Source organism: Taurulus bubalis, assembly GCF_910589615.1.
Source record: "Taurulus bubalis genome assembly, chromosome: 19".
NCBI classification, from domain to species: domain Eukaryota; kingdom Metazoa; phylum Chordata; class Actinopteri; order Perciformes; family Cottidae; genus Taurulus; species Taurulus bubalis.
In genome coordinates this window covers 20,158,431-20,185,627 of record NC_136607.1, presented here as the reverse complement: position 1 = coordinate 20,185,627, position 27,197 = coordinate 20,158,431, and the positions used below count along the sequence as shown (strand labels likewise).

General features: G+C 44.1%; 1 protein-coding gene across 1 annotated transcript in view; it reads left to right on the top strand.

Annotated features, from left to right (window-relative positions):
• Positions 1-1,873: 1,873 nt before the first annotated feature.
• The window catches only part of fnbp1b (formin binding protein 1b), a gene marked incomplete at both ends in the record, with an annotated part of 33,456 nt that continues 8,132 nt past the window's right edge, over positions 1,874-27,197 (top strand). Inside the window, 10 exons of the mRNA XM_079235361.1 lie at positions 1,874-1,915; positions 2,470-2,585; positions 6,273-6,329; positions 6,614-6,761; positions 12,308-12,370; positions 14,671-14,775; positions 20,034-20,162; positions 20,752-20,898; positions 22,356-22,550; positions 24,087-24,197. Coding sequence (XP_079091487.1) covers positions 1,874-1,915; positions 2,470-2,585; positions 6,273-6,329; positions 6,614-6,761; positions 12,308-12,370; positions 14,671-14,775; positions 20,034-20,162; positions 20,752-20,898; positions 22,356-22,550; positions 24,087-24,197 — 1,113 coding nt within the window. The remainder of the gene's footprint in view (positions 1,916-2,469; positions 2,586-6,272; positions 6,330-6,613; positions 6,762-12,307; positions 12,371-14,670; positions 14,776-20,033; positions 20,163-20,751; positions 20,899-22,355; positions 22,551-24,086; positions 24,198-27,197) is intronic.

The window sequence follows — 27,197 nt, the reverse complement described above, 5'->3', positions numbered from 1 at the left end:
ACCTAACCTCAGCCTTTTGTTGTGCTGCTGCAGAGGGAGGAGGGGGAGGGGGGGCGGTGGGGAAGGAGGCGCACGCTTGTTGTACATTTTCTGGATTTTGGATATTTCAAAAAGGGGACGCATTCCACACGGAGACACGCTGGATAAGATGTTGCCCCTGAAGAAAAGGGTAATCGGAATTACAGTGTGTGTGTGTGTGTGTGTGTGTGTGTGTGTGTGTGTGTGTGTGTGTGTGTGTGCGTGATGTGGCTGCGGTGACGTGTGTGTCGATTGTCATCTGTTTTCTTCCAGGAATGTTCGGTGCCCACGAGTGACGATGAAGTCGTGCTTGTTTGATGACTTTAATTGCCGTTAAAAGGGGAAAGAGGAGCTTGTGGTAGAAAGTCGGCGTCCTGAGGGAGCGAGACCAAGACGTCTCCTCGTGATTTCACTTAAAATGTCCCATTGTTTGGCTTTTATCTTGCAGTGCTCCCGTTGAGTGGATCGCTGCTGAGTGATTGCTCATTGAAACAACAATGCAGACAGGAGCCCCCATTCAAAGTCCTCTCTATTGTTGTCTCTGAGTGCTTCAATGGGGATCCCTTCAGAAAGGTGTCTGAGGGGTTTTCGTCGCCCTCGGCTCCGACAGAGCTACGATAGAGCTACAGTAGAGCTATGCTAGAGCTACGATATAGATACGATAGAGCTATGACAAAGCTACGACAGAGCTATGCTAGAGCTACGATATAGATACGATAGAGGTATGACAAAGCTACGACAGAGCTATGATAGAGCTACGGTAGAGCTATGCTAGAGCTACGACAGAGCTACGATAGAGCTACAGTAGAGCTATGCTAGAGCTACAATATAGATACGATAGAGCTATGACAAAGCTACGACAGAGCTATGCTAGAGATACGATAGAGCTATGACAAAGCTACGACAGAGCTATGATAGAGCTACGGTAGAGCTATGCTAGAGCTACGACAGAGCTACGACAGATATACGATAGAGCTATGACAAAGCTATGACAGAGCTATGATAGAGCTACGATCGAGCTATGCTAGAGCTACGACAGATATACGATAGAGCTATGACAAAGCTACGACAGAGCTACGATATAGATTCGATAGAGCTACAACAGAGCTACAAGAGAGCTACGATAGAGCTATGACAAAGCTATGACAGAGCTACGATAGAGATACGATAGCGCTATAACAGAGCTATGAGAGAGCTATGACAAAGCTATGATAGAGCTATGACAGAGCTACGACAGAGCTACGCTGGAGTTACGACATAGCTACAACAGAGCTATGACAATGGTATGATAAGGCTATGACAAAGCTAAGACAGAGCTATGATAGAGCTACGACAGAGATGCAATATAGCTACGCTAGAGCTAGGACAAAGCTATGACCCAGTTACGATATAGCTACGACAGAGCTACGATAGAGCTACAATAGAGCTACGACAGAGCTACAATATAGCTGCGATAGAGCTACGATAGAGCTAGGACAGAGCTACAATATAGCTGCGATAGAGCTACGATAGAGCTAGGACAGAGCTACAATAGAGCTACGACAGAGCTACGATAGAGCTACGACAGCGCATCGTCCTGAATGTTCTGCACTTCTAGGAATAAGAAAAAAAAAGACAGCTTCAAGTGCTGCATGATTGTGGAGCCTGAAGCGTAACTCTCAGACTTTTTTCGGAAACACAACCGCTTCCTGTGTCTTTTGATACGATGATGCTTTCAGTGCAGAGACGCTTGAAGCACTCTTAGAGCACGTCGCGTGGTTTCCTCAGAGAATCACACGAACCTCTTCCTGCCCCTCTACACTCGGTGTACACACACAGTGCAGAGGAGCCGGTAGCTGGACTCAGGGACTCAGACATGGTCGAGGAGAGGATGGGGGACTGTTGGAGTCACATCAAGGTTGTTCTGTTTTTGGTTCATCTTGCAAAATTACACCCGCATTTGTTGCGAGACAAGTAGCCATGTGATCGCCAGTAAAGATTAGCCGAAGTGTGTGTGTGTGTGTGTGTGTTCATTGCACATGCTCTCTGTTCTGTACTGATGCATTTCCAGACGTGACCTCAGCCAACTGGAGGCTCATTTTTTCCCTCAACAGTCCTGCGCAGATCATTAATAACGAGTTCAGCCCCAACAGCTGTGTTTGGTTATCAGCAGTTAGCCGTTAGCGTCTGTTTTTACAACGAGCTAACGCTCCACCCTTCATGATGATACTCAGGAGTCCGAGAGAAATCTGCTACTTACAATGACAGCTTCCAGTGGATAATATGTGATGCATATTTAAATTCAGCATTACTTCCTGGAGTATACACACAATACAATGTCCTCATCTATATTTAATCTTTGAGCTTGTTTCTCTTTCTTTTCTTCTGCACACTTGACACTTGTCAGATTGCCCTCTCCTTTGTATTCGAGGGATTTTAATCATTTCGCCTTCTCCTTCTCTCTCTCTGCAGGATCAGTTTGACAACTTGGAGAAGCACACACAGTGGGGGATCGAATTTGTGGAGAAGTACACCAAATTTGTCAAGGAGAGATCAGACATTGAAGCCAGCTATGCAAAGCAAATTAGGTGAGTGCTCGAGCCGATTTATGATCCATATGCAGGACCTCCGACAGCAGGATTTGACCTGAAACAAGGAGACTGAATCCTCACCAGCTAGTTCTGTAGCTGACAGTGACCTCTGACCTCTGGGGAGCCTGTTATTAATCAGCACAATCACTTTATGCATGTGTAGAATCTAAATAAAACCGTCATTAAAGCCATTTATATTCCCTCCTCCTCCTCCTTTCTCTCTTTTCCCCTATATACAGTCTTTCTGTCTCCTCCCTCTCGTGTGCATGCACGCTGTCTGCTGTTGCTAGCTTCTGCTTCAGGCGAGAGGAAGTCAGGTTGTGTGGGGGGATGGGGGCGGAGCTTGTGTTTCCATAGAGACGAGTAGGTATCAGCATTATCAAGCCCAGGTCTGACCCAGATTTTTCTCTGCTTTTATTTCCGCCAACCACAAGTTTTGGCCCGCCCCCCTCCTATTCTCTCTATATTCTCTCTCTCTACACACACACACACACACACACACACACACACACACACACGCGCACACGCACACCGAGAGGATCCATCTCTTATCTCCTCATGCGTCCCATCACAGTGGGAGATACCCTCCACAAATCCTCAATCCTCATCTTTAAAGAGGCCGGGCAATATGGCTAATGCTCTGAGTATTGACCCTCCTCCTCCCGCCCCTCATTACACAGCGACCTGGTATTCACACAGCAACAGACCCTCCACAGCACTGCTCTTTTAGGGAGTGAAGTGAGCTTGAGATAATAGGACTAGCAGCCTGTGTTTACATGCGTGCACATCCAGGAAATTAGTCATTCAGATGCAACATTCAAATGCATTCGTACCCCTTTCACGAACGACTGGATCGCTCAAATTAAAGCAGTGTTTTGGACAAATAATCCCCAAAACATTGCATTTCAATTGATACAGATATCCCATAGTGCAATTAGTCAGCGTCTGTGTACAGTGTGTTTGGGGTTGGGCTCATCTTGGCTTCTATTGAACTTCAGGCTCCACAGATGGTGCGGATGTTTTCAGTCAATGTGCCCGCTGTCAAACTGGGTCTGTTATCTACACACCCCACACACACATGCACACGCACACACACGCACACACACACACGAACACGTGAACACATTGGCACACATGTCAGAAAAAGGCTGAAATGAGGAAATTAGTCCTCAGTGACAGGATAGCCTGAGTCAGAGGGCTTTCCTGTGTTTTTAACGCACAGTGCTTCTTTGTTGTGGAGCCACATCTACGGGCTAATTATCCCTTTTTAGTTTTAAACCAACTTAGCTCATGAAAGCAGGCTTAATCTAACGGGGACGCTCAAAGCAAAAGAAACGGCAGGCTGTTGGATCTAATAAAGTAATGGAGTTGGCCTCTTTTGATCTAGTCCTCTTTTCTCTCATCCGTGTTGCCGGGTAGATTTTACCTTCTGTCACAGGCTTTTACACGGGAGACATAACGCACTGTAATAATACATAATTAAGTAATAAGAGAGGGACATTTTAGAGTGTTTACTGGACAAAATGTGAGGACGTCGCCTTGGAAGTTGTGCATTTATCAAATGATCAATCAAGAATATATTCAGTATATCGATCATAAAGCTCTAATGTCATAATCAAAGACTTTTTGCATCCGTTGAACTATACTTTACTATATTTGGAAAGCGGAGGAGTGACGTAGAGACCTGCCAATCACAGTAAGCCCGCCCTAAAGCATACTCTGGTTGTTTATTTATTCTAAACTACATGCCATAGCCTTCACTCCTCGTCATCTGAGGCTATGACACTACTTTGGAGCATTTCTACATCGCACGCCGCACTAATCCATGCATAATCCTCTTCCCCTGCCTGGTGTAAACATGCACAATGCTTCAGTCTAGTCATGCAGGCGATGCATTAACGCATCCTCCCCCACATTCCAGTCGGGCATAATCCATAACACAGTGGGAATAAAGTCCTGCTAACAAAAGAGACGGGGTGAGGGTGGGAGCGTCTGCCTTTATTGCGGTTACAGTGTCACCCGGAATGAAGCGGCCATGCGGTCTCATCTTGCAGACACACACACACACACACACTTGTTATTATTTTATTCTCCTAATGAAGCCGCTACCTTTACCCTGACGTGTGTTAAATATGTGGTTGTGGCGCAAATACAATCTGACACGTGACATCTGCCTGTGAGTGACTGATAGTGGGAACTGGCACTATAATTAGAGACGGTGTGAGAGAGAGATAGACAGATCTGCCTAGCAACAGTGCAAACGCCACTAGGGAGGCGTGGTGGGGGATGTGAGCAGAGCGAGTCACACATTACACATATATATATATTTTTAACACATGCATTATTTATTACAGTAGGGATTTACGTGTGCTTTTTACATAAAAATTGTAAATCAAGCATTTTTTCTTCTTCATTCGCTCTTATCTGTTCATTCGTTGTGGGCGCAGATAGGGAGGTCCTCTCCTCACCACGAGGTCGGCGGTTTCATCCACAGCTCTGACTGTCCACACGTCAAAGTGTCCTTGAGTGAGGCACCAAATCTCGGCCGCTTTACAGCCCATAGGACGGGTTAAATGCTGAGGTTGAATGTATTGAATGTACCTGTATGATTATAATCAAGTTTCGGTTAAAAGAAAAAGGTATTTCTGCACAAAAAGTCCTAATTTATCGGAAAAAGATCAACTTAAATCATTTCCAAAATCCACTAAATGTTTTAATCTTACAAAATATTCTGCTTCAATTCATAGTTCAGCATTTAGCCTTTCATAAATGTTGCTCTCCCGCCTGCTGCACACAAAGGGACACACAACTATCTAACAGCACCATGGACAACATTCATGCAATTACAATAACACAAAATACTTTTTTTTTATCAGCTCTTTTAAAGCTCTTCACGTCGACTCAGAATACTGATTGTCATGTGCAACGTGGACAGCAGTATTGCATTTTTAATGACAACAATAATGACAAACTTCCTTTTCAAGACATGAAATAGGATTATAAAGTTACAGCGTCTGCTCCGTCTTCCTGAAAGTGGCTCTTTTGCGTCGGCCTGTATTTTAGTTTTTGGTTGTTCTTTTTTAAATAGAGAACGCTGCTCTTTAATTAGACAAAAGGCTCCTGCAGGCATGAAGCACACAATGCTCACTCAGATCCATCAGAGCATCTAGTGCACGTTATTATGTTCTGCTGACAGCACGGTGAGCGTTTAACGGACGTGACACAATGTGCTGCAACCCGTCGGCTGAGAGGAGGATATTGAAAGACTGTCATAACCATAATGAAGGTTATTATCCGCAGCCTTTTCCCAACAATATCAATTCACAGACGGCGTGCATGGCGACATACTCCCTTTCATCTTGACCCAACATCTCATTTCTCCTCCTCTTCCTCCTCCTCTTCCTCCTCACACTGCACTCATCTCGTGCCACTCACATGCAGCACAGAGTCACAACAAGGGCAATGGCTGCATATTGAAAAGCATGCTTGCTTCTGGCGTGATTCATGACCCGAGGAGAGGAGAAGGAGGATGGAGTGTGAGCGGCAGAAAGCACTCTGCTGGATTGAATGGTGTCCATAAGGGCAGTGTCAGGGAAACATAATGGGAACGTCTGCAGACTGGGCTCTTAATAAGAACGATGCTGGAGGAAATGTCTGATGAGTCTGAACTCTTTGTCCTCACAGGAATTTATCAAAGAAGTACCAACCCAAGAAGAACTCACGAGAAGAGGATGAGAGCAAGTAAGTTAAAGGGCCGTGCACATCGATGTCACATGATCACGACCACAAGCTGATGCTTTTACAGGCGGAATTGGTTCAGGCTAGCTGTTTCCAGTCGTCATGCTAAGCTAAGCTAACTGCTAGCTGTCGACTTGTATCTCACCTTATTCTCCCGCCAGACATCACACCATTCCTAACCAAAGGACCACGTTCCAAACCAAATTCAAACCACGATGCCATTAGTTTCTAACACGGTCGCTTTTGCAACCATCTCTCCTCTGACATCACTTCCTGTCTCTCGCCAGGTTCACCTTCTGTCGAGCCTTCCTGGCGTCCCTGAACGAGCTGAACGACTACGCCGGTCAACACGAGGTCATAGCGGAGAACCTGACGTCTCAAATCATCACCGAGCTCTCGCGCTACCTGCAGGAGGTCAAGGCCGAGAGGAAATCGGTGGGATTTCGTTTTATAGTCACACCTCCATTATTCAATATTGCTCTTTCCTTTTTTTTATCACATTTTTATTGATTTTCTAGCTATGCATATCAAGAAAAAGTTGTGTAAAGATACACATGCACATAATCATACAAATAAAAATAACAATACGTAGGGGTATACCTGCATATACACATACTATGTATATACGTAGATACACACCCTCATACATACATGTACACATAGATACACACACACGCACATACATATACACACATACACATATATACACACACATATACACACATATATACACATATACACACATACACATACACACATACATATACACACATACACATATATACACATATACACACAGACACATACACACATACATATACACACATACACATATATACACATATACACACATACATATACACACATACACACATACACACATACATATACACACATACACATATATACATACATATATACACATACTATGTATATACGTAGATACACACCCTCATACATACATGTACACATATATATCCACACACACACATACATATACACACATACCCATATATACACACACACATACACACATATATATACACACACATACACACACACATATATACACCCATATACACACATACACACATACACACACACACATACACACATACACACACACATACACACATATACACACATATATACACACATACACATATACACACATATATGCACATACTATGTATATATGTAGATACACACCCTCATACATACATGTACACATATATATACACACACGCACATACATATACATACATAGATACACATATATATATACATACACATATATACATACATATACATACATATATACACATACTATGTATATACGTAGATACACACATACATATACACACATACACATATACATACATATATACACATACTATGTATATATGTAGATACACACCCTCATACATACATGTACACATACATATACACACATATAAATACATATATACATATATATACATACATATATACACAATTATATATATATACATAATGTTGCTCTTTCCTTATCCTCCTGTCGTTCTCCCCTCGCCAGTGCTTTGATTTAAACGTAAATGAGTTTATTTGAGACCAGAAGACGCACCGTCCTGCAGTAAGTGACGTAGCCCACTCCCTCTGCATCCTCTGTTCTCCGTGGACTGAGGTCATCGCTGAGTAAATATAGATTAAGACTCTCCAGAAGGGCAGAACGTGACGGTCTGAGTCCTTTTTATGGAACAAAGTCCTCGCTTCTCTGTCATTACGGGCTTATTTCTCTCTTTTTATAAACCGCCTCACAAAAGTCACTTTCCTCCTCACGTATTATAAAAGTGATTTCGAAGAGCGGCGGACCCGCTGTGCATGATTCACAGATAACAGAGCGGCGCCCGGCGCTCGTTAAAGCCGGAGAGCGAGTGGAGGAGAAGAGAGAAAACTACCCAGCTGGAAAAAATACATTCAGAACATTCTGTCATGGACTCATGGTCACGGACGTCCAGCTGAGGGGAACTGGAGTGGAAAAACAAAACCAGAGGGCTGCGCAGAGGCACAGCGGCTTTTTAAAAAGAGTCTATCTGCACAACTGGTGACAATCGTGTTGCTGCAGCCGCGACCTGAATACAGGAAGCCCTGAAACTTGGGTTTAGTTGGAACCATCCACCACCTCTTGGCCTATTCTGCTCTTTTGCCGTCGGTTTAGCCTGGCTTGGTTTGGCTTGGCACAGCATCTGTGGGACCAGGGTCAGGCCCGTGCTGTCCTGAGGCTGCAGGATGTCACCCTGACACCCCTCTTCCTCCTGACTTCAGTTTTCCGCTATTGTATTTATAAATATGAACAGTTTCCCCCTCGCTCTCTCCTCCCTCTGTCCTCCTAGTTTGTCATGTGTCTGCCTCTCGTGACTAAAAACAAGCCACACATCTGAGTGGGGGTTTCCCTTCATAGCATGATGCGACACAAACAGGGACATGCAAAAGGGGAAAGGAGAGATTAGGACTGACATCGAGTGTTTTCTGAGCTACAAAGAGAAAGATCTTCATCAAAAGCTGCAGTGCCTCTCAGACACAGCTATGCGGGCCGACCCAGACGCTGGGATTAGAGGAGGGTGAGGTCCCGCCTGTTCCTGGGTTTATAGAGAGTTTATTGGACAGGTAGAAAGAAAAATAATACCTCATTAGTTCCTCACGTGGGGCGGTTGTGTAACTCTCCCCGAGTGAACCTCTCGCTCGGCTCAGCGTGGGGCGGCACAGGAGCTGAGAACGCTTTCTAAAAGGATTTGATTCGACATAGATCTGAATCATAAAGGCACGGGAGGAGATCCTGAAAGTAGATCATGACCTCAGTAAGAGGCCATGTTGTTCAGCCTGGCCTGGGCTTCACGGTGTAATTGTCCCAGAAGGGCCACCGTACTGTGTTCACTGCACACATACACACTCGGCTACTTTCTGGACCGTCGGAGACGCTTTCTGGCACAAATCTTTGCACGTAAACTATTAGAACGTGACATGTTCAACCAGCTAGAAACGTTTCTATAAAGAATACCTCTTCCGCGGGCAGAGCCAGAGAACAGTCAGCTGAGAAATATAATAGGCCGTAAAACATCTCTTAGGTGCTTTTGGCAGAAGACGCCGTCCTCATTTTATCTCTGCGGAGGCCGAGAGCAGAGCCGACGCCGCGGTGGAAGAACAGTGTGTCTCTCTGGAGAGGCTCTCACGTACCTTCTTGAGTTGAGTGGAGAGACAAATAGGAAGCGGAGGAGGGGAGAATTGATCGTGGATGTTTTTCCATCGCCGCTGCACGCGCACGCGTCTCCATCCAGGATGCTTCATGTAGAATACCTCTCCCCGGTGACAGCTGTACAGGGCTGCAGGTGCACATTCCTGTGAGCCGGGTCACGGCAATGGATGACGAACAGTTGAGTTGGAGCTCGTGTGTGGAGGCTCAAAAGGGGCAAAAGCGGTGCTGGGAGTATGTTTTTTTTGGAGTGACAGCAGAGGGTGTTTGTCGGTTGTCCCGCCTTCCACCTCGTGTCTTTTGTTTTGCACGTCCGCCTCACAGTCTTGGACCAGGATGACCCCAGAAAGTAGAGCCATGCTCAGGACGCCATGATGCACACCTGTACAAATAGACTCTTTCACATGGAATTGCATTGACGGCTCAGGACGCCATCACTGCACTCTGTCTCCACATACAGATGTTTGCTGCTGTATTAGTGCTCTGAATCCCGTGTTTAGAACATTTAAGTAAAGAGTAAATCTGCATCAAGGTGGTTACAGCTTGGTGAAGACTCTCAGTTCACTGTGTGTCTGGGTAACTGAGAGCTGCAGCTTCAGGTCAGCGACCTGGTGAAGTGTGGCAGCAGTCACATGCCGTTACTGAGAAGGACGTGTGGGAGAAAGACGGGGTGTGTCCTCTCTCTTTTGCATTTGAAAAAAAACAAAAAGCGAATGAGCTCACATTTCTTTTTTACATTTTTTGAACCCGTCGTTCCTCGGCCTCCAGCTGGACCTCGTTACCCCCGTCCAGCGTCTACGTGGTTTGTTTACCGGCGTGATGATGGAGGATTTGTTTACGCAAACAGCAATGAGAGAGGCTCTGGGTATTTTTCAGCTGTGTTGTCATGGAGACAAGTGTTTGGTTGAAGGAATGCGTCCACAGTAACAATGATGTCAGCCGGTCTTGTGCTGCAGCGCCGTGAAAAGGCTCCATTGTATCTTCAGCGTATCTTATCATAAGACGTGCTTTCATAACTGAATAAGATGCTTCTTATCAAACGGGAATTTGAAGGTCAGGGTTGATTAAACATTTGGCCCGAGAGGCTCCACCATGTCCTATTTTTCTGCTCGAGCTGAAATACTTCCTCTGAAACAACCGGAGCGCTTCCTCATTTCTCTCAGCTTCCCCCTTGAAACCTGAGGATATGAGAAGTGTGTCTGTTTGAGGCCAACCAGACGCATTCTCACTACTCTCATGTTCAGGTGAGAGCGACCTGCCGGACGCCTCCAGGTCTCGTCTCGTGCTCGTGCGTCTGACTTAGTACTCGGAGTACCGAGGACAAGCGAACGCCTCGTGCTCTCTCCAGCGGCTCGGCCCTTTTGTTGGATTGCAGCATCGATATGCAGCTCAGCTTCTGACCCGTCAGCGTAACCAGGGGACCGCTCATTGATAGTCAAGTCTCAATGGCTTCTTCTTTTTAATGTGTTTCTTTGGGGGGTCTGTGATCCACACAGAGAGAGAGAGAGAGAGTCTTCTGCCCCCCTGGAGCGAGCGAGGCCGAGGGAGGCCGTTAGCATAACGAACACACATCGTGCTACGTGTTCAATAAAGCCTCGTCGAATACGCAACACTTAACTGTGACATAATCTGTCTCCCCCTAGATTACAATATCTGGCTTCCATGTTTTATCTGCTCACTGGAAGCTTCTCTTTGACTGAACCAGTTCCCATCTCACGGTTACAACGGTTTTCTATCCCTCTGGTCACTCGTATGCTTAATAATAGCATAAATCAAGTGGAGATTTGTATTCAACAAAAGGGATAAAGGCTCACAATGACTGTTAACATTGTAATATTAAACATTTGCTCAGTTGCTCTAAAACCAAAGTACAGCTGAAGCTTTGTATTGAATGCATTTGGTAAAAAATAAATAAAAAGTATAGGCCAATTAAATATTTTGACCTGATGGTGCCGTCAAAATAAAGTCCAAGGGGCCACAAAGTTGCAAATAACTCCAGTTCATCCTGAAGAGGACATGGATATCTGTTGATAGATATATTAGTTGTTGTTCGTTGCCTTTTTGGACTAAATACATTTTCTTACATGTTTGGATATATTTTCTCATACTTGAGGTCATTAAATTAGTACATTAGTGCCCCTTCCACGTGCCATGGAGCCCGAGCAGAGGTCCCAGAGGACAGGTAGATCTTTCCCTGCTGTGCTCATGACACGTGGCGTTTGCAGCTTCGTCTGTTCGGCGTCACCACACTGCTCCTCCGTGTCACTCTTTCTTGATCTGCAGGATGTTTGACCTTTTTATTTTTATTTTATTAGAATCTCTACTGAGTGCAAAGCCTTCATTCAGTGGATTTTTTAGTATTGCTGCTAACTGTATGTTGCTATTTGCAACGCTGATTTTTTTTTAGGGGCGCCTGTGTTGAACTGTTCTTTAATCAAATGGACTTAACAAAGCCACACTCTGTGCTGGAGCCTGTATAAATCTCTGAGAGTTAAGCCCGTGGATTGTATGGTCATAATTTGTAATGTAGCTACAGTATAGTAGTATCTATTAGAATTTGCCCTACTTTCTCAGCTTACATTAACACAGTGTGAGTAATATTCATAGTGTTTAGTGGTGTAGGTCGAGACTCATTCCAACCGCTTCTAATTTATTATCCCCGCTGTGTCAAGGTCACCTGCTTTCAAATCTCTTAAGCCTGTGAATAGATAATAATATTTCACTTTTGTTTTTACCCCTTATCCTTTGACAGCACTTCCATGATGGGCGTAAGGCGCAGCAGCAAATCGAGAGCTCGTGGAAACAGCTGGAATCGGTAAGCGACCCCGTTAATGTGCAGTACCTCGAATGTCCACCGGTGGCAGTTGTGATGGAGCGCAGTTGCTAGAGAAAACCAGAAGATTGTTAACTAAATATATATTTTTTCAATTACTTTAAACACCCCAAACAAATATGAATGATTTAATCATGACAAGTTGCATTTTTTTATGATTTAATTAAAAATTAAAATCACAGAAAAGGGAACACAATCTTGTATAAAACTGTGCAGACGGTCTATGGATATATGAATCAGCATCGGCGTCACGTGCTACAAAGCATGCTTCAACCGACACTTAGGGAGGAGCAGTGTGACGATGACGTGCATCATCATCGTCATCCTCAAATGCTAAGGGAGCACTTACTTACAGTGGGTGGAAAACAGCCGAGGACCGAGTACAGAGCCCTGAGGGACCTCATGGTCCGTCTTCATCATGAAACTCAGACAGCGTGCCATTTATTCGACTCAAAATGGAGACTGGGCATCAGTTGTGAGCAAGAGATGAAGATACAAGACAGCTTCTTGCACCAAGATGGTATTTTGATAGATGAATAATGTTGGTTTAAAGTTTACTGATACTGTTAATTCTTTTCAGGCAGGCGGATTTTCCTATAGTATAAATAGAGCTGCACTGAATAGTTTGAAGTGTCGTTTGGAACGTTTCATAATTTAAATTCTGTGCAGCTTTTTGTATTCATTCTGTTGGTGTCTCTGCATAGTTGCAGATAAAGATTAGGCTAAACTAATACGACTAGTATTACAACTCAAGAGCAATGTAAAGTCAAAATGTAATGAAAGAAAGAAATGTAATCACAAATTCATAAAATGTTTTAATCTAAGAAAATATTCTGCTTCATATAACCACAGTAACCCCTCAAAAATATATATATTTTATATTTTTAGAGCGATGGCAGAACGTTGAAGTTTCATTAAAAAACCTCAATAGAAGCCTTGAATGGAAAAAGTAGAACTTAAAACACAAAGTTTCCTTTTAGTGTCCTTTTAGTCGTCAAACGTTGGCCAGGATAACGTTAAATTAGACGACTGTATAATTCCAAACGCTGTTATTCAAACCCGAGATAAGATATAAGATCATATCCAGGGGGGTCCGTTTTCCATTTGTTCAAGTGAAGCAGCTGAAAGAGAGATTCCACAGAACACCACTTCTTATCTCCGAGAGAGAGAGAGAGAGAGAGAGAGAGAGATATGCAGGACTGCCTTGTCCTCCTCAAACTCCGCTGAGCGCTCAATGTTCCCTTTGTGTGCGAGCAGATAGGCACAGTTCAGAGTGCGGGCCGGCCCAACAAACACGGATTGTTCCCTCCGAGGGGTCGAAGGAGGGTTGAATGAATGCTTGTTTTTCTGGACACAAATGACCACTATATGAACATTTGTTTAATCTGCAGGCTGCAGACGCTTTTACAGCCCCGATGGCGTAAACTGAGCTCTGACTGTCGCACACAATGCCGCTCCCTGAAATGACATTTAGGGAATTTTTAAAATGGTTATTTCCAGGCCTGGAAAAGTCCTTGAAAAAAAAAAAATCCCAAAAGTTGTGTAAAAGTCATGTAAATGTGTTATATTCATGTGTTCATGTCGTTCATTTACGCTGAGTTTGAAATAATGAATATGCTTGCTAGTTCCTCTGTGGATTAATTCATCACTGTGCACATACATACTTTGCATTTTGCACTATCTATTGTTTATCTAATTTAATTGAATTTACTTAATTAATGAATACACTCTGCGGCTGTAAATATGAATATATTTCAATCCAGTTAGTTGTATTCTATTCTATTTTATTGTGTATATTTAAATATATATATATTACTTTATTTTAATTTGTATATATCTTTCATCCCTGTTGCTTATTTATATATTGTATCTTTTATCTTGTGTGTTTGTATCTTCAAGTTGTAAGGCGCTACAGATGACAAAATAATTCCCCTTGGGGATTAATAAAGTATATATTCATTCATTCAAGAAAGACGCTCAAAATATAAGCAGGCATACATACAGGCATCTATATAAATGTTTATTCTTTTAATCAAACTATTGTCTCATTCATTTGTGTCATTTAAGGTTTACTGTATGCTTTGTATTCTCATTGTTAGTTTAAATACTACATTTACTCACTTTTTACTGTTTACACCCAGATTTCACGAAATGTTTGTCATGGAAATTTGGTTTAAAGTCATGGAAATCCACTGGTCAGAATGTGTTTGAACCCTGGCAGCAGGAAGTGACTGGTCTGACGTCCGTGATGGTGTTAACTTGTCTTCTCCTTCTGCTTCCAGTGTAAAAGGAAGTTTGAGAGGGACTGCAAAGAGGCGGACCGAGCGCAGCAGTACTTTGAGAGGATGGACGCCGACATTAACGTGACTAAGGCTGACGTGGAAAAGGTACGTGTCATCGCACGCTCGTGCAGCGAAGCGCCGATCACGCGAGCTCGTCCTCGACCCTCACGCTGCCTGGCCTTCCTCCCCCTGCCACTTTGCACCCTCCTCTTTCCCCTTTACTTTTGCATCCTCCCTCCCAAAAGCCTCCAATGACTCCTCATTCGACCGAAAGACACAAGGCCACATGATTGAGTGACCGTGGGTTTGATGCCGGGGTAAAAGCTGGCATTGTCTCAGCGGCACGGCGAACAAAGTCCTCATTATCGCCGCAGAGCAGATATCAAACACACTGCTGGGTCTTCTTTTGTATTTTTATCGTTTTATACTTTTGGTCTTTCTGTGGGAAAACATTCTCTTCAACACTCCTCCCCCTTGGGCTTGGAGCTGATGTCATTTCCTGTTGTCACGACCCAATTTAAAAAAAAAAGAGCTCTCGAAATCCTTCACCCACATGGCTCCCACGCCCGCAAGGCATCATGGGTCAGCGGCGCGTGCTCTCTGCTGCTTCATCAGCTGTTGGAGCAGAGCTACGGCTTGAGAGTTGACACAGTTCAGACCCGATTATTATGCAAATACGGGCCGGAATAAAGAGCCTTTCTGCCCTCTGGACGTCCAGCCAGGGCCACAATAGGCTTAGGCTGACTCTGACCTCGGCTGGTAAGACCCGGCACAGCAGCTCAAGAAACCGGTGGTGGAACAAGAGCGGCGTTGTGTCACGACAACAGTTATTTCTTTTATTGGATCGCACAACATTCAGTGTAAACAAGCTCTTTATTATGCAAGATATCCAAACCTTAAAGGACCGCTTTGTGTGCATTATTTACATTTCTGCTGACCATTTTTTTTATTGACTTTTAGTTTCCATTCATGCCTCGGAAATTCAACTTCCGTTCAATCTTCTGTTGTTGTTTTTTACAGAGCAGCTACTTTCGAGGTGTAAGATAGATATTGATCTGCTTGAGTATTGCAGTTTTCTGTTCTGTAAAACTGGATATATATCCCAAAAAGCTGTGTTCATTTTTGCTTATCGCAATATATTGGATCGTAATCCCTTCATCATGATACGTATCGTATCCGTTAAGCAAGAAAGTACCAAATTAAACAATTCCGTTTTCCTTTTTTATTTAAATATAAACTTACTCTCCCTTTTTTTAGTTATTTACATACAACTGAAGTTAATTTGGGAAGCTTTAGAAGACTCACTCAAGTCCATTCTTTCCAAAACTTCTATAATGAAGGCGCTAGAGTTATTATGACGCCATCATTTTGAGATTAAGTCCGGTTGAAAGATGAAGATTTTCCCTTTTACGTTTTACAACATAGTTTTGTTTTCCTGGATAAACAGGCTGCAGTGAAATAGATGAAAGCAAATGTCTGCTAGCAGGAAATCAACCTGAAAGCCTCTCGTATGCATTTATAAAATGGTGAGCAGCAATGTAAACTACATCATAAATGTTGTAAATGAGCCGACACAAATGATCCGTATGGTCTTTTCATTCGGAAACTTAGAACAACTTTAAAACTCTAAAACGTCATAATGAATATGTATAGTGTTCTGTATCTCGTACTCACATTTTCCATTGTTCAGAAATGTAAAACTTATAATACAAATATCAGTCACTGTGAAAGATGATTAGATTTTTCTTCCCACATTTTTTTAAACTCTCTGCACTTTATTGGTGTTGTAATGTAAATTAAGTGTGTGGAAATGTGCGAACGTATGAAGAAAGAGAAGGAAGTGCGTGTGCTTTATTGCTACAGTGTCACTTTTGTGGTTTAGTGTCTTTTTCACGTGCTCGCCAGGAAAAGTCCTTTAGCTCAGTTGCACATAGAGTATAGCTACTATAGTTATTATAGTATAGTTACTATAGTTATTACAGTATAGTGACTATAGTTATTATAATATAGTTACTTTAGTTATTGTAGTATAGTTACTATAGTTATTATAATATAGTTACTATAGTTATTATAGTATAGTTACTATAGTTATTATAATATAGTTACTATAGTTATTACAGTATAGTGACTATAGTTATTATAATATAGTTACTTTAGTTATAATAATATAGTTACTATAGTTATTATAGTATAGTTACTATAGTTATTACAGTATAGTTACTATAGGATAGTTACTATAGTGATTATAGTATAGTTACTATAGTTATTATAGTATAGTTATTACAGTATAGTTACTATAGTTAATATAGTATAGTTACTATAGTTATTATAGTATAGTTACTATAGTTATTACAGTATAGTTACTATAGGTATTAGAGTATAGTTTTTAAAGCTATTGCAGTATAGTTACTATAGTTATTACAGTTTAGTTATTACAGTATAATTACTATAGTTGTTATGTTTAGTTACTATATGTATTAGAGTATAGTTATTATAGTCATTGCAGTATAGTTACTATAGTTATTAGAGTATAGTTACTATAGTTGTTATAGTATAGTTACTATAGGTATTAGAGTATAGTTATTATAGTTATTACAGTATAGTTACTATAGTTATAGTATAGTTACTATAGTTGTTATAGTATAGTTACTATAGGTATTAGAGTATAGTTATTATAGTTATTACAGTATAGTTATTACAGTATAGTTACTATAGTTATAGTATAGTTACTATAGGTATAACAGTATAGTTATTACATTATAGTTACTTTAGTTATTGCAGTATAGTTACTTGTGTGCTTCTATCGTTACATTGCTCAGTTTTTTGAGAGGAAACAGACATAATCATGAAACTAAAAGGCGTAGAAAAAGAACAGCCCATGTGTCACGATGTGTTTTTGCTGCAGAGGCGTTTTCCTTTCATTATGTCGAAGGCCTCTGAGCGTTTATCCCCGGAAGCAACGACGCGTCACGACCTCAGCCCAGTTTGAGTCACAGCTGAACCTCAAGGAGACAGAACAGATGCATGATGGGCAGATCAGTCCTGTGTGTACATTAAAATGCTGCAGCTGAAGGCCACTCTATGATCTGACCAGATAGTAATGAAGAAATGAACCTCGCCAGTCACTTGTCTGGAACAGAAGGAGCGTTGCTTTTGTCTGGGACGTCCCCGTAATGCCGGTCCTCGTAATGCCGGTCCCCGTAATGCCGGTCCCCGTAATGCCGGTCCCCGTAATGCCGGTCCCTGTAATGCCAACAAGCTGCTGTTTGTTGAGCTGAGGTGTTGCGGTTCTTCTCTGCAGCTGGAGAAACTGTTCCCTCTCCTCTGGCAAACAACTCCCTTAATTTGGGGTTTATTTGACTCCACAAAAGGCTGTTCACAGTTCTTTTATAATAAAAAAAAGGAACCCCGGCTCTCACAAACACTCAGACTTCCCCAGTCGCGGAGATCCTCAGTCATACGTTATTATCAAAATAATACAGTGCCCCTCCCCCCTCCACTTCTGTTCCGCCATGCTAATACTGTTAGCGCGGTTTACAGTTCCAGTATTTCAGTCGTGATTGCATCTGCTCGCCCTCGTGGCGACTTCCCCATTTTGAGTGATGACACACCCGCTGGTCCAGGAAGCGCCTCTATGGCAACTTCTTGTTTAGCTGGAAACGGCTAACAATCCTTCTTTTTTGTTTGTGTGTGTTTGTAAATCTATTTTATGCCATGCCTTGAAGCGAAGTTCCCACAAGGTAGGTCACACAGAGAGGCCAGTTATATATATATGTGGGAACACACACACACACACACACACCGTTAACGCGCCCTCTCATGTCTGACTGTGATCTGCTCCCCGTACAGTGGCTTGTCTCACTGTCTCCATGCTGAACACGTTATATGTGTGTGTGATGTCAGCAAAATCAAAAATGATATGTTGCGTATGACCATAACTTTCATCACTTTCAGTCAAATCATCTTAGATATACTTATACATACATATATATATATATATATATATATATATATATATATATATATATATATATATATTTATACAGATACTGGTGATGTTTATGTAGAGATGCAACGATGGTAATTTCCAGAACGTGACCACAGGATGTGATCTTGTTAGCTTGTTCCTGCCATGTTACCATGGCGAGGATGTTTACCCTCATCTTTTGTCAACACATTCGGCACCACTTTGCATGCACGCATATGTCAGCGTTGCGCACACACACACACACACACACACACACACACACACACACACACACACCCTAGATGCATGCTCACAGGCATGCCGATTTTAAACAGCTGGACCTCCACATGTGCTTTTTAGCTTTTCTCTCAGGCTTCACATTCCTTTTCGCGAAGGCGGTGACTCTCTTTTTCCAGCCGAGGCATCAACTGTCATCCCTCCTGTGCTGGAAATAATGCACCTTCTGTGTCTGACGAGTGTCTCCGCTCTCACGTCGTCCATCACTCACCCACGTGTGTGTGTGTGTGTGTGTGTGTGTGTGTGTGTGTGAGCGCTGATGAGAGACTCAGATTGGTGCGTGGGTGAAAAACTAGACAAAGTCCTCGAAATGTTTCCCTCAGGACCGTGACAGATCCGGGTTACGTTCCCTCTCCGGTCCCGTTATAACGTCTGCACCCCGCCCCGCCTCCAGGCATCTGCATCCAGTTGACCGCATGCGATCACAGGTTCATAAGGTGACTCTGTGCTATAGGCGACATAATGACACCAATAAAACCACTACGTATGTGCAGAGAGGCCTCAGGTCTGATGGGAAAGAGGAAACAGATACGAGTACTTAGCTACAGTACACACACACACACACACACACACACACACATGCTGCCTATCTGAGATAATCCCATCTCCATCTGCTCGCCTTGGACCCGTAATAGGCTGCTCCCGTCCCGCTGCGTTTCTGCCTGCCCGCCTTGCCTCCCTGAGACTGAACTAGCTTAAAAATAATCAACATTACCGACGGTATGGGGATGCGCCAGACTGGGCGGTGCAATCCAAATCCAAATCCCTCCGTTCTGCTGTTGTTTCTCCGTGTGTGTGTGTGTGTGTGTGTGTTCTGGTCTACATACCGCGTGGGCCGTCGCTGCTGCCCGACTTGGGAGTTGTTGCACCTGTGACTGAGCTTCATGTGTATGTGCGTACGCGTGCGTGCATGAACACCGGTGTGCACAAATGTGTCAACTCATGTAGGTTTTTTATGCTCTGGCTGCGTGTGTGTGTGTGTGTGTGTGTGTGTGTGCTGTGTGTGTGTCACCCATATGTCTGTGTTAGTCATGGGGACACTGAGCGACTCTCTGATGCGCACGTTTGTGTGTTGTTGTTTCTGTTTTTCTTCCTCCAGGCACGACAGCATGCTCAGGCCAGGCACCAGATGGCTTCAGACAGTAAGAGCGATTACTCCTCCTACCTGCAGAAGTTCAACCAGGAGCAGAATGAGCATTACTTCACAGTCATCCCCAACATATTCCAGGTAAACCCAACGGATAATGCGTCATAATTCGTCCCGTTTGTTGTTGCACTTCTCAAACAAACCTCGTCGTTCCCACACAACACATTTATCGTTTCATAATCACACAATGTGTGATGAAGCGGCTGAAAGTGCCGACTGATTGAAGGGTCGGCCAGAATGGTGCATTCATGTGCAATCATTAATAAATGCCTGTGAATTCAATGCCGTGTGCAGCCCACCACCCACACTCCCCTCTGGGTCCACGGCTAAAAATACATTCATTGAAACACTGAGACGAGCCATCATTCCTCTTACATTTCTACAGCTCGTGAGCTGGGAATCACAGTTATGCGTTTTCACTTCTCTAGTGCTGTTTTCTTTTCTTTTCTATATATATATATATATATATATATATATATATATATATATATATATATGTACGTAAAGTGCATAAGAGATTTCCCATAAATACATATGCGTGAAAAAGCCAATCTCCCAGTGTATCATTTTGAAGTCCTGCCCTCCATATTCTATAACACAAGCTAGTCGAGCTTGTATTTACGTATAAATATGCATGCATTTATTTTATTTGTATTTTTTTTTTGCGTAGAAACTTCAAGACATGGAGGAGAAAAGAATTGACAGGATAGGAGTGAGCATGAAGACGTTTGCGGACGTGGACCGCCAAGTGTTGCCCATCGTGGGGAAATGTTTAGACGGCATGACGAAAGCCGCCGAGTCCATCGAGCCCAAGACTGTGAGTACACACACACACATACACACACACACACACACACACACACACACACACACACACACACACACACACGCACACACACACACACACACACACACACACATACACACACACACACCAAGTGGAACGTATTAAGCAACAAGTGGCGCCGCTGGGCCGGTACTCTTCGGGGAGCTAGCGGAGCGCTAGCAGGAGCGCTAGCTGGCTACAGCGGGGAGCTAACGGGGAAGGTAGTAGCGGCTTGTAACCCGACTTTTACGGTACATTTAAAAGTAATAGTTTGATATTTTTTTGTGAAAAAAAAATAAAGGAAGTTTAATTTGACTCTCTGTCTGCACTGTAAATATGAAATTAATGCAAGTCGCTAGTTAGCGTAGCTTAGCATAGATACTGAAATCAGAGGGAAGCAGCTAGCCTGGCTCTCATCCAAAGGGTAACAACAACTCCCTGTAGCTTATATGTAATGCACAGTATGATAGTGGTATTCATCTTCTCATCTAGCTCTCAGCCAGAAGTACAAAATAAGGTTATTTCCCAAAATGTTAAACTGCTTTTTCTTTTTTTAAACACCTGTACCTGTTCTGGAAATAGGAGGAAGTTGAATCGCTGTGCTTCATATATTTAAACTGTTGGTCAGCTCATAAGAGCCTTTTCTCTTTAGTTTATGCACGTCTACAAAGCTAATAAACAGATGTTGGTCCCGTGGTCTATTATTAGTATTATTATTTTTTATATGAGAGGCATCTCATTCGCCTCCGTCAAAGAGAAAACAAGCAGTGTGATTTATTGAGATGTCACATGACAAAGAAAACAAGACTATGAGTGTGTGTGTGTGAGTGTGTATGTGTGTGTGTGTGTGTGTGTGTGTGTGTGTGTGTGTGTGTGTGAGAACATCTAGCTGTTTGCTTGGCCCGGCTCCAGGGAGACGACTCCAGTGACAGTAAACAACACATCACATGCTCCTTCCTCGTCTCTGTCCCTCTTCCTCTTCCTCTTAGTTCACAATCTTTGACCCCTTGATCTCAACTCCAAGCCAGAACCCTCCGACCTTATCAGTCCACTCAGGCCGGTGCTCACTACACTTATACCCTTGAGTAATGTCCCTCTTCCTGCGTCTGTGGAGCCTGAGCCTTGTTCCCCGACCTCACTGGGAGTCATAGCTCCTGCGTGACAGATTGAGGTCTTTTCCTCTTTCTTCTGTGGCCCACAAACTGGATTACAGAGTCTCTCTCTCATGAACTGTTATCAGACAAAAACTACTATAAACAGGAGTGACCAGGACCTCTAATGTGTTGCATCTTATCTCCAGATGTGCTGATTAGCAGGACGATCTAATCAGACCCACCCGCCCCTCTTTTTTTAGTCACTGCTTTGCATTTTAAAACATCTTCCGTTGATATTTAAATAAAAAAAGTGCATTGAAAGGTATCACTGAATGCTGCCTCCACCCTCCCCAGGACTCCAAGCAGGTGGTGGAGTCGTACAAGTCCGGGTTCGAGCCCCCGGGCGACGTGGAGTTCGAGGACTACGGCCAGGCCATGACGAGGACGGCGTCCGACACCAGCCTGTCCAACAGCTCCAGAGACGCCAAGGAGAAGCCTGTAGGCAAGAGCAAGGGCAAGCTGTGGCCCTTCATCAAGAACAAGAACAAGGTAACGCACCAGCGCACAACTTCACACGGAGCGCGCAAAACGAAGGGCCTCACACGGCGGCCATCTTGCTTTTGGGGAGATGACATTGTCTCGTAGTAGAAATATAAAACCTGTGTGTTCAATGTCACATTTTGTAGTATCTGTCACATTTCTAGCACCGGTTATGTATTTAATTTAGTTGTCAGTATTGCCATTTTTTGTTGTTGTTATCATTCGCCACCCGTTTCCTCCTCCCTGGCAAATCACCCTCACCGAGAAACTTCCCTCTGTAACTCAAACTAATGCATTTCTACTGTCATCCTGTGGTAAAAAAAAAGAACTCACACTGGCAGATATTAACGTCACCTGAAGTAACACCGTGTTGCTAAACGACTGGCGATCGCATCTCTGAGCCGCCTCCCTCGGTTTCCTGCTTCTGAACAGCACAACTGATCTCCTTTTGGGCTGGTGGCTCCGTCGGTAGTGAATTAGAGCAGAGCATGAATGAGTAATCGTGTGTGTGTGTGTGTGTGTGTGTGGGTGGAAGCAAGGGTGTGCAATGCTAAGTGAGAAACCCCCATCACACCGACTGTGTGTGGACAGAAAATGGTGTCTAAACACATCGTGTGCTCGATGTACTCATTCATTTTCTATAGACGTTATTATTTTGGGAGCACAGACAGCCACACAGTTATTTCTATTTCTACTTCACACACACACACACACACACACACACACATGCATGCAAAACATAACGCTGACATTTCAGCACAAAAGCCCCATTCTTGCCTTTCAGAAACAGTTTTTTTTTGTGATTTTTCCGCCAGCCTCTTTGTTACTGGCGGGGCGGTTTCTGACTCCCCTGCATGCGCTCTGTGTGGCGTCTCACCACTCGTCTCTCAAGCTCTGCAGCCACTTGATGAATTATGCAGTCAGATGTTTTTTGGGTGACGCCGATAAGCAATTACATTTCTCTGACGACGACCTTTTAAATTCAGCCAGCCGGTGTCCTTGGGGATGTGGGGCATTTCTTTTACGTCCTCGGAGGTCGGGACAGAGGAGAAAAATGAGAAGCATTCCTAAAATGGAAGCCTGCATGCGCTTTGACTGGAAGTCTGTGCTTCGTTGCAGCCGCTTGCTTTAACTCATTTTTACGCTTCCTACTCACTCTGGTTCTGTTCTTTTTAAATATGTTTAATATGTTTTATATGTTTTCCATTCAACATGACTGATACACTAGGTTTGACGTACCTTCAGTTGTCTTTTAATTTCTGTTTGAGTTTTCTGTTATGTGTTTATTTTTTAATATCCGTAGGAGGCTTATTTATTTCGTTTTGTGCTCCCTCCTCCTTTTTCCTCCTTTGTCTGTTTTTTCGTTGGATTCTTTCCCCCTTTCTTCTTCTTCTTTACCTTCTTCCTCCATGTTTTTCCTCCTCCTCGTCCGGCTCCCTCTCTTACTGGTAGCTTATGTCCCTGTTAACATCCCCCCACCAGCCCCCACCCGCCCCCCCAGCCTCATCCCCGCCCTCACCCTCTGCTGTTCCCAACGACCCCCAGTCTCCCAAGCAGCACAAGGAGCCCCTCTCCCACCGCCTCAACGACTTCATGACCTCCAAACCCAAAATGCACTGCCTCCGGAGCCTGAGGCGAGGGGTAAGTGTGTCTGTGCATGTGTGTGCGCCTGTGTGTGTGTGTGTCCTGCACCTGTACCTGAGTCCACCTGCTACTGTGCACTGTATGGGTGAAGCAATGCAAAGGTGGAATCTTTATAAGACCTGTTTTGCAGGTCACGATGCCTGCATGGCATCATCATGCAGCAGGTGACTGAGCATTACCTCACCGTGCTCATGTACCTCCACATGTAAGCAGTGTGACAGGTGGTGCTATCATCTCACAGGTGGTGCTATCATCTCACAGGTGGTGCTATCATCACAGAGGTGGTGCTATCATCTCACAGGTGGTGCTATCATCACATAGGTGGTGCTATCATCTCAGAGGTGGTGCTATCATCACATAGGTGGTGTTATCATCACAGAGGTGGTGCTATCATCACATAGGTGGTGCTATCATCTCAGAGGTGGTGCTATCATCACATAGGTGGTGCTATCATCTCAGAGGTGGTGCTATCATCACACAGGTGGTGCTATCATCTCAGAGGTGGTGCTATCATCACATAGGTGGTGTTATCATCACACAGGTGGTGCTATCATCTCACAGGTGGTGCTATCATCATATAGGTGGTGCTATCATCACACAGGTGGTGCTATCATCACATAGATGGTGCTATCGTCTCAGAAATGCTAACGTCTATGAACACCAGCAGTGCAACAGGCCTTCCACCTCCACCCATACAGTGCTCAGCCATGTGCTTCTCTAGCATGCTTCTGTAGCGCATACCTATGAATCCATGGTACTTGTCTGACTCACAGGCAGTTCTCTCCATCTCGCCCCTCTTCATATTAACCCCCCTCCTCCTCCCCTCCTCGACGGAAATGAGCAAGATGCCTGAGCGGTCTTGGCAGTAGCATGGAGACAGCAGAGGCTCCCTGCGCACGTCTCTTCAGGCTGTGCTGGAGGCAGATTGGTTTTTGGGGGGTTTATTTATTTTTTGGCACAGGAAAAGAAGGTTACATATGAACAAAGTGATGGGTTGTGGGAATGGCATTGGGTCACCGGGCCGTTGGGAGTAACTTCAGAAGGCTCACCGGAGGGCGGCTCCATCAGCAGCAGCCTGGCGGGTGCTGCTGGGTGTCATCACTCGTTGCCCTCCGTCCCAGTGTGTGTTTCAATGGAACCACTGGGTCACGGCACGCCTTCCCATAACCGCCCCTGACCTCAGGACCTGGGCGGTAACTCACGTGTTCCTTCCGGACCCCACAAATATATCGACTTTTTTTTGTTTTTGTATACGCTCATATTTTGAAAAGGGCAGCGGATAATCAAAGTAAAAACATGTGTATGAATGGGTGCCGACATGACTTCTCTAAAGAACAATGCGGTGCAACAGTGTAGCGTTCGCAAGCATATCGCAGAGGAAATGATTGAAGGTCGGCCGAAAGAAAAAAGAAGAAAAAAGAAGAGAGAGGAAGTGTGTATTCTTTTCTAGCGCCGGACAGTTTGAACAGGAAGTGCACGTTTTCTGAAAGCGGAAGTGCTGAAACAGCTCTCGAGAAGAGCGATAAAAAAGAAGTTAAATCAGATGCATTGTGCGCACAGATCAAAAAGATTGAAGTCTGACCTTCGGGTAATATTTCAGAGCGCAGGAGAAAAGGTTGAATGAAGTTTACGAGTCTATAAAAGAGTTGAGAAATCCCTTTTTAGAGGACCAAAGACTTCCAAAGAACCTCCTCTCCATATCTCACGTCAATACATTTAATTAAGTTCTCCATGTTCCATGGCAGTGACCTGTTTGTTTTCCATGTATATAGATGTTTAATATGAAGCACATTCTTTACAGGGATTTTCACCCGTATGTTGTAGGTGTCTATAACAGCAGCAACATCCTTAATCCTGTCAAACAACAAAACAAAAGGTCTTTTCGGGACAGCGGCCTCTCTCACTCACGCGTTGGGCTAATGCAGCCCAACAGCTGCTGGCGGAGTGCCAGCTCCGTTTCTCAGCTCCCTCACAAACGAGCTGCATCCATCCGGACACACCAGCAGACTAGCAACACTCCTGACCCGGGCCACAGTGTCGGAGCCCGTTTTGAGTAGAAAAGCTTTGTTTTAAACGGGGAATAAAAATAGTCTGTAGAAGGTCTATTTTGCCCGTCATAGGCAGTGATGCTAGTTATGAAGTTATGATGGTGGAGGCATTACTTTGCTCATTGTCTCACAATGAGAACGTGCCGATCAATCATTTAGTTATATTATACGGTTAATCCTTTTTTTTCAACACTCATCAGGGTGCAGGACCTGTTCAATGATTTCAAGCAAAAGCATTAAATACAAACTACTTTCTATTATACAGCTGCAGGTAAATCAGTCCTCCTTCCTCCAGTTGAGGACAGAGCATCCCTTTAGGGATTAGGGTGGTCGTGCAGGTGGAGGTGGGTTGTGATCCATCCAGCGTAGCCGTGCGTTCTGCAGCAGGAAGCAGAGACGCTGCACGCTGTGAGATCCTCTGACGGCAGTTTGTTGTTTCTGTGAGTCCTCATTGACGAAGCTGTGTTCTCTCCGCTCGACCACGGCAGCAGCGATCCCCGCGCTCGCTCACGTGTCACAAAGAGCTCATGAAGAGGACTCTGGGCCGACCCACGTATGCTTTCGAAGCCAGGCAATATGTTGTAAGTGTGTGATGGGCGTCAGTGAGTACCTGTGTGTGTGTGTGTGTGGAAGAAAGCGTGGATGAATATGGAATGCATGCGGATGTGTGTGATTAGCAGAAGCCACGTACAACACATGCAGTCGCCTCATTTATAATTTCCAGTAATTATGTATTTGGTGACGGTCGTTCAGGCGTCACAGTTAAACGAGGCAACATTTCCTCACGAGAAAACAAACCAGGAGGCATGGTGTCTGTGCCTGGCTCGGTAGCGGGACGAATGAAATCGGTGAAGATGACGACGACTTCATCCCACATCACATGTTGTCAGCTTTGGGGGTTCTCGCCGCTCGCTGTTGTGCTGCAGCTGTGTCACGGCTGCCGATGCGGAGCGTCTACAAGGGG